The sequence below is a fragment of the Peromyscus maniculatus genome, chromosome 14 (assembly GCF_049852395.1).
Source record: "Peromyscus maniculatus bairdii isolate BWxNUB_F1_BW_parent chromosome 14, HU_Pman_BW_mat_3.1, whole genome shotgun sequence".
NCBI lineage: Eukaryota > Metazoa > Chordata > Mammalia > Rodentia > Cricetidae > Peromyscus > Peromyscus maniculatus.
This window is the reverse complement of record NC_134865.1, coordinates 13,025,364-13,033,380: the sequence shown is the minus strand read 5'-3', so window position 1 is coordinate 13,033,380 and position 8,017 is coordinate 13,025,364. Positions and strand designations below refer to the sequence as shown.

At 53.9% G+C, this 8,017-nt stretch overlaps 2 protein-coding genes across 2 annotated transcripts; one reads left to right on the top strand and one right to left on the bottom strand.

Moving 5' to 3' along the window:
- Nucleotides 1–803: 803 nt before the first annotated feature.
- Nucleotides 804–4,692, bottom strand: Foxa1 (forkhead box A1). Its single transcript, XM_006988940.4, has 2 exons — nucleotides 4,563–4,692; nucleotides 804–2,189 (listed from the first exon to the last, which is right to left on the bottom strand). Exons 1-2 carry the CDS (start codon nucleotides 4,632–4,634, stop codon nucleotides 858–860), a joined length of 1,404 nt encoding a protein of 467 aa, XP_006989002.1. The 5' UTR covers nucleotides 4,635–4,692; the 3' UTR covers nucleotides 804–857.
- A 412-nt stretch (nucleotides 4,693–5,104) lies between these two features.
- On the top strand, nucleotides 5,105–6,445 carry LOC143268407 (uncharacterized). Its single transcript, XM_076550610.1, has 3 exons — nucleotides 5,105–5,706; nucleotides 5,797–5,938; nucleotides 6,173–6,445. Exons 1-3 carry the CDS (start codon nucleotides 5,511–5,513, stop codon nucleotides 6,222–6,224), a joined length of 390 nt encoding a protein of 129 aa, XP_076406725.1. The 5' UTR covers nucleotides 5,105–5,510; the 3' UTR covers nucleotides 6,225–6,445.
- The last annotated feature ends 1,572 nt before the right edge of the window (nucleotides 6,446–8,017 follow it).

The following is an 8,017-nucleotide window of genomic DNA, read 5'->3' as shown; positions in this document are numbered from 1 at the left end:
TCATACATGGGTAGAGAGGACAAGTGTGAAGGGGATCCTTGTAACTCGGTCAGGCAATGTTTGAAAATGTAGTATGTCTATCACCTACCTATTACCTCTACATGTTATGCAAAAGTGGACGGAGGTCTTCATATGTGAACATGACTAAGTCCACAGACAATATATATGTATTTCATTTAAAGACGTCCATTATCTGAGTGCATCAGAAACGTAAGTTGAACAGAGATGGCTCTGATGTGGAACCTGCTTATACCTCACTGCATAATGGCAGTACTGTCTTCCAGCCTTCTCAAGAGGCCCTGCTCTGTTTATTCCTGTTCCATTTCCATGTTTACTGAGTTAAGAGTATTGCCACAGACCTGTAAACTCGTGTGGTGGGCTTAGGTAAGGAGGGGCAACAACAACAAAACAAAACAAAACAAAACAAAACAAAAAAGCACGAACAAATAGTTTACAAACTTGACCATTTTCTTTTTTTTAAATAAGCCCTGCACAGACTAGAATGTGTCCACAGGGGAACGAGCGAAAGGGCGAGAGGGCAAAGAAGGAGGAAGATTTTTCTATATATACAATTATGGATCATTAAACTTCCGCAGGGGGGAAAAAAGATTGGTTGGTATGGAGTCGGTTGTTTTTGTAATAATACACACAACGAGTGTTGAATACAATAATAAAGTAACAGTCCTTTGCACCGGGGAGAAGTGTGCACGAAAAATAAAAAATAGTTGGGATTTTATTATGTGGTTGGTTTGGCGTGTGTGGTTTTGTTTGCTGTTGGTTTTTTTTTTTTTTTTCTCTCTCTCTCTCTCCTGCTACCACCAGGTCGGCCATGCAGACAAACCCCCAAGTCCTGGGAGCTAGGAAGTATTTAGCACGGGTCTGGAATACACACCTTGGTAGTAGGCCGGCTCCAGGGCTGAGGGCTCGATGGGGCTCCTGGTGGCCACCGAGGCGCTGCCCAGGGGCAGGCTGGCGGGCAAGGCGGCACCGTAGGTAGAGTACTGCAGTGCCTGCTCGTAGGCCTTGAAGTCCAGCTTATGCTGTTGCTCGGAGGAGGACATGAGGTTGTTGATGGAGAACGGGTGGTTAAAAGAGTAGTGGGGGTCCCCTTTCAGGTGCAGCTGCGATTCGTGGGGCGCCAGGCCGTGCGCCGGGTGAGACGGGGGTACCGATGCCAGCGCCCCTGGCCCGGAGCTTATGGGGGGCGCCGAGGAAGAGGCTGGAGACTTCAACTCCGAAGCGCCCCCTGTCGCCGTGGCCCCGCTGTGGTCCAGAGTCTGGGGGCTGGCGGCGGGCCCGGGGGCCGGCGCGCCCTCTAGCTGGCTAGCCTTCCCGTGCACCCCCCGGTGAAGGGGCGACTCGGCGGGGTTCCCTGCGCCGCCGGAGGGGTCCTTGCGGCTTTCGGGGCCACCCTTGGAGCCGGCGCCCCCGCTCCCGCCTCCGGCCCCGGGCTGCTTCTCACACTTGAAGCGCTTTTGACGGCGCAGGTAGCAGCCGTTCTCGAACATGTTGCCGGAGTCCGGGTGCAGCGTCCAGTAGGAGCCCTTGCCCGGCTTGTCCGGGGACCGCGCCACCTTGACGAAACAGTCGTTGAAAGACAGCGAGTGGCGGATGGAGTTCTGCCAGCGCTGCTGGTTTTGACGGTAATAGGGGAAGAGGTCCATGATCCACTGGTAGATCTCGCTCAGCGTGAGCATCTTGCTGGGCGCCTGCTGGATGGCCATGGTGATGAGCGAGATGTAGGAGTAGGGCGGCTTGGCGTGCGGGTAGCTGCGCTTGAACGTCTTGGCGTCGCCGCCGCCCCCCGCGCGGCTGCGGCCCAGGTTGGACGGCGCGTACGCCATGGGGCTCATGCACGGGTTCATGGCGGCCGCGTAGGGGCCCAGGCCGTTCATAGAGGCGGCGGGCTGCGCGCCCATGGAGCCCATGCCTCCCGGGCTCAGCGCTGCGCCCATGGCCGTGACGCCTGCCGTCATGCTGTTCATGGCTCCTGCAGAGCCCCCGGGCATACCGGCCACAGCCCCGGGACTCAGGCCGGCCCCGAGGCCCGGGTTGGCGTAGGACATGTTGAAGGAAGCTGGTGTCATGTTGCCGCTCGTGGTCATGGTGTTCATGGTCATGTAAGTGTTCATGGAGTTCATGGAGCCCAGGCCGGAGTTCATGTTGCTGACCGGGACAGAGGAGTAGGCCTGGAGCGGAGACAGCCAGGGAAGAGGCCCCGAAGGGCGGGGTTAGTCGTGTGCCCTGGAGTTTGGCTGGCCATGGGGCGAGCCCCGGGGGCGAGCGAACAGCGTTTTTTTTTTTGTTTTTTTTTTTTTTTTTTTTTTTTTTTTGCAAAGCCCGGGAACTCCCTAGCCAGCGCAAACTGTTCGGCGCCCGTCCCTCCCCACGCAAAGATGGCTTACACCGCAGGGGCGGGGGAATCCTAACGCTGCAGGCAGGAAAGATTAGTGCTCACAGAAAACATGTCCCCGGGAAGATGTGTAATCGCCTTACATGCCTGGATCAGGGGCTGGCTTCTAAGGTCCCCCCCTTCGATTTCATCCACGGTAGGCTGTACCCAAAGTATTCACCCACCCACCCCCAGACCAGCCTGGACACACTGCCTTTGGGCCAAACCAGTTTTGAAACTCCGAAAATAGAAAGTAGAATTTATGTCTAAGCTTCGTCACTTCACCACCTACGGTGATGTAGGTTCCACACGGGCCTGCTGGACGATGAAACGGGGCACCAGCTAGGCGCCCACACTGCCGAGGTCTGGCAGGCACCTCTGGCTGCACAGCAGTAGGCATGGGGCTGGCTGCCGTTAAACTCCCACCCATACAGTAAATCGCCTATATTCCCATATGATCCCCTATCCCAATTACTCATCTCCCAGAAACTGGCTTTGTCTTAGGAGCTGGAGCCCAAAGCTAGCTATTATGTTATTATGTTTAGAAGTATTGCTTTTTCACCTCTTGTAACAATGTTAACATTTTAAAAGAAGAAAACTCACAAGTTAAATAAAATTCTGGAAAAACAAAATTAAAAATAAGGTGCACAGCAGGACAACACGGTACCTATATTTAATTTTAACGTGGCTACATGTACAGCTCTGGGAGCTACTAAAAAACCTTGCATTAAGTCTGTTACCTATTTGCAGTCCTCTAACAACTGAAATATTTGGTAACACAATTTACACACACACACACACACACACACACACACACACACACACACACACACCCTATAACTGATACTTGCTGCAGCTCATATCAAAGCCCGGGCTTTGAAACTACATGAGTAGTTTGGGATAATTTTAAATTCCCAAGTCAAACTCTACTTACTTTCTCTCAACGCTCGCTATTCTGCTTTCTAACTCCCAGCTTTGAGATGTAAGAAAGCTCTTTCCACAGGGATCTTCTCTGGTGGGCCGAGGTGACTGCGTCAAAATTAAACCCCTGAAAGTGGCCTGAGCTCCTATTAAAATCATCAGCAAATGGCATCCTCGTCATTAGCAATCAAGAGAACAACTAGGTGGTTAGGGAATACAGAGCCCTGACATATAACTGAGTTTCTGGTAATCTAACACACAGTATTGATGTTCTTAAATTTATGTTCATCAGCAAATGTAACTCCTTCTGAAAACCTAAGAGATGGATAGACTTAAATATGAAGATTCCAAAAAGCATGGTTCCCAAATAAACACAGAGACGAATAAATACACTGCCATGAAGGGGTTTTCAGATTCTGTATAGATCTTAAAAAGTACTTTTTACTTTGGGGTTTATTTTCTAGCTCTCTCCCCAAGATCGCAGGAGGCTTTCTCAGTAAGAGTTTTCGATAACGGTAAATTAAACTTTTGAAGGTAATCGGCAACTGTTTCTAGAAAACTATTTTTAATAGGTAGTGGCCCTGCCTGTACCTGATTTTCCTTGCAATGCTTTTGTGCACAATGTAAAATAAACCCCGTGAACATGCCTCCAAGGGGACAATGAAGAGAAACAGGTTCTTGGCCCTGAGTTCTGGAAAATGATTCGGTTCGCACTAGCGCCACCCAGCGGTCCTAGAGAGGAACGGTCACACTTTTCTGCACACGGGGCTTTTGAAGAATAAGTTTTATAAAATTTAGAAATCATTCGTCATGAAGAAGCCTAACTTCCGCGGCAGATCATTTTTATCCAAAGACGTCGGCGAACTAACTGGCGGGACCGAGAGGCCGCCCAGTAAGCGAACACCAACTCTCGGAGTTGCTTTTAACTCCGGCGGGAACCCGCCAGCCACCCCCGCGGCTCCCGGGGCCAGGCTCCGGCTCCCGCTCTCCGCGGGGCAAAGGCAAGTGCTTCCCGGAGCGGGTGTTTTCAAAGCCCAGAGTTTCCTAAGACTCTCTGCTCGCTTCAAGCGCCAGCACCCAGCGGGCAGCGGGCTGGCAAGGAAGCCAGGCAGGGGGGGCCACACTGGGAGCCGCGCCTTGGTCGAGCCGCCCCCAGCCCGCTCGCCCTAGTCCCCGCAGGAGCCCACCTCGCCCGGGGTCTCCCCGGACACCGACTCTGGGGACGCCCCGCCGCCTGCCCGCCTCTCACCTCCTGCGTGTCCGCGTAGTAGCTGTTCCAGTCGCTGCTCTCATGCCCTTCCATCTTCACAGTCCCTAACATCCTGGAGCCACCCCGACCGACGCGACCATCCAACCCAGTGCGGAGCGACGGGCGGGTGCGCTGCGCGCGGCGGGGGAGGGGCGCGGAGCCGCTGCGGTCACCGGTGCGCTCGAGGGCCCAGCGCCACCCCAGCGAGGAGGAAGCCGGGCGCTGCGGGGCGCGGCGTGCGCGGCGGCGGCGGCGGCGGCGGCGGCGCGGCGGGAGGGGGCAGCGCCGGGGACGGGAGGCGGCCGCGAAGCGCGGCGCCCGGCAGCGCCTCCGCGGGAAGTGAGCGGGCGGCCTGTGCGCAGCGAGTGCAGTTGAGCTGATGTGGATCTTACGTCGCTCGAGTGCCCACCTCCTCGTCCTCTCCCCATTTGTCCGCCGCACAAAGACGCTCGCACCTACAAAGCCCGAGGTGCACCTGCGAGGCGGCCGCCCGCCAGTCCAGCCGCCGCGCCTCCCGCCCCGCCGCGCCAGCGCCGCGCGCCCCCCGCGCCCCTCCCGCCAGCCCCCTCCTCCCCCCACCCCAAACCTGGCCCTCACTTTGTTTACAAAGCAGTGTAATTGGTTTAAGCCCCGAGGCTAGGGAAAGAGGAAAAATGGGGCGGGTTGGGTCTCTGTGTGTGTGTGACCCCCTTTGGAAAAGGAGAAAAAAAAAAAAAATAGGCGGTGCCTGGAGGACAGGCCAGGGCTCTAAACCCAGCAGTGCTGCGGGAGAAGGACCCGGGCGCTGGCGTCAGATCTCCAGCGCAGGGACCATGCTCGCTGAATGACCCCGCGTTCCCTCCCAGAGGCGCTCACTAACCCTCTGGACCTGACTGCGACTCGGTTCTGGGTCCCTGGGCTCCTTGGCTCCCCCACCCCGATTCCTGACCCAAAGTTCAACCCTGAGAGATGCCCTCCCCCTCCCCCCTCCCCCGCTCCCACTTCCCAGGCTTTGGGCTTGTAAAGGGAAAAAGCCCCACTTTTGCCTCGTCACTAGAAACCCAGTCATCTGAGTCAGCCGAGCAGGTGACGTTAGGCCGACCTGGGCTCCTGGCTAGCAGAACGGAGGCGCTGCCACGAAACTCGTACCTGCGGCTAAGAGCAGGTGAGTCACAGCACCGTTTTATATTTTTATGACATAACTTTTTTTTTCTTTTTCCGCCTCAGTCCACTCCACTCCCCTTGTCATCTGCAGCGATCAGAAAGAGGAAGAAACTGAGAGCAGATGTTTGTGTGATAGGGCCTGCCTCTCTCTCGGCCGGGCTCCTCCTCCAACCCCCCTTCTGCAGCCTCCGGGACCGAGCTGGAGGCGACCGTCTGGTTTCTGATAGAGAAAGGTCAGGGGGAGGGGACATCTCCCTAAACACCGGCGTCAACTGGGAGCGTAAGGGCTTGGGGTGCTGGAACGCATCTGCCACGCTAGAGGAGGTGCCAGCCTGAAGCTAGAGTCAGCCCACAGCAGTGCCCGGTCTCTAACCTGGAGGAGAGGGGCGAGGGTGTCAGGCTTTCAAAAGGTCCGGGACGACTGTGGAAAATTCTCCCCCACTCAAAGTCTTTTTGCCTGCTACCAGTTCTTCCCAGGTAGTGAGTGGCTTGTCCTCTTGTCCTGCGGAAAGAGACTAATCAAAGAGATTCGATTTGGGTCGACAGTTTGTGATAGGTTCGGAGGAGCTGCCTACTTCTGAGCGACCGACTGAATGTGTTGGAGAACGTGTATCTCTACCGAGTGCGTTTCTAAGGGAATGTGACTGTGTGGTCCTCCGTGTGTTGCGCCAGGCTGTAGATTTTACTAGATTTCCTTTAGAAGCAATAAAATAAACTCTAAAGTGATCAAGAGACTAAAATATTCTTGTTTTGCCAAGTTTTTTTTTAAAGGTAATTAATCTCATTTGAAGGAATGCGTTTTTACTTGTCTTCCAAATAGATACCCACCCCCCACCACCCCGTGCTTTGTTCTTTTAAATCTTTCTTCCTTGAAATCTGGCAAGAGAATCACGTTAAATCCTTGAACCAAACAAATCTTTTAAATCAGCAGGGGAGCAGCGAAGGTGAAGATGTGTAGTTAAGGAAATAAAAAAGATAAAAGCATTGGATTACAATTCCTTTTTGAACAAAAAGTGTGTGTGTGTGTGTGTGTGTGTGTGTGTGTGTGTGTGTGTGTGTGTGTAGATATCACGTTATAAGCAAAGGCATGAGAGTGGAACTGAATCTACCTAGAACTCAGCAGAGCAGGCCACCCTCTCCTAGCCTAGCCTGCTCCTGTGACTGGAAGTCACCCCCACGGTTATGTCAATGTGTGTCTATGGATGTGTGTCAGAAAGTAATTCTTTTGTGGAAAGTTCCCACCATCAGCAGGACCTTGGTTTATAAAGCACACGGATGCTGGGCTTCCTCAGTCTGGTCCTGGGGACTTCCAGGGCCAGGCGCTTCCTTGTTCCTCCGTGACTGGTTCTCTGATGCCTTCTTGGATCTTCTACAACACCTAGCATGACTTACATTTCCTGTGGCTAGTAACGACTTAGTAAAGGCTTCATACAGAGCATAAAAAGCTGATGCCTGGGGGAGGGGGGGCGCGGGGGGGGGAGGGGGAGGGCGCTACCTTGTCACGTGGAAGGGGGTTGATTAAAATATCACATGTTCTTTCGGTCTGTTTTGCAAATCCACGAGGCTACTTAAAAGAAGAAGGGGGCCTTTCCTAGAGTGAAACCACAGTGAAATTTTTCGCAAGCACCTTCAAAATCCAAGAGTGGTGGTACAGAGTGGAATTCTGCCGGGGTTGAAGCCTTGATCCCGGTGGTCTAGGGTCTGTGACCCAGTGACTGCCAACAGCGCCTCCTGTGTGTACGTTCTCCGAACACCGCCAGGCTAGACTGGATTGAACTAGAGAAGGCGTCAGGCAGCCAGGAGTTTTGATTCTGAGTCGACTGTCTGAAGCCACGTAGAAGGAAAAGCAGTAGTTGGATTACTTCTAATAGGCCGGTTTCCCTCAGGTTTAAAAGTGAAACAGTAGGGTTACTTCTTTACAAGTCTTACACACACACACACACACACACACACACACACACACACACACACACATGCACTCACGGTGGAGGGGGGAGGAGGGACCTGGCTGTTGTCTTCTCTTAGGTTGCTGGCGAGTTGGCAACCAGATAAGGACTCCCAGGCCCCTTAACCTTGTTCATTTCTAACATCTTTCCACAAATAAGCCTTTATGCCTTATCAAAACCCGGCAAGTAAACCTGCCTTCAGCTCCAGGGAACTGAGAGAACTCACAAGAAGTGAGCCACAGGGACTCCTCTGCCATGCCCCAGGCTGGAACTTGCCAGGGTGAGGACTGTAGGCCACAGCGTAGGACGCCCCGGTACCCTAAAGCGGTAAAGCCAGAGCGGCCAGGATGGTGGGCTATACGTTGT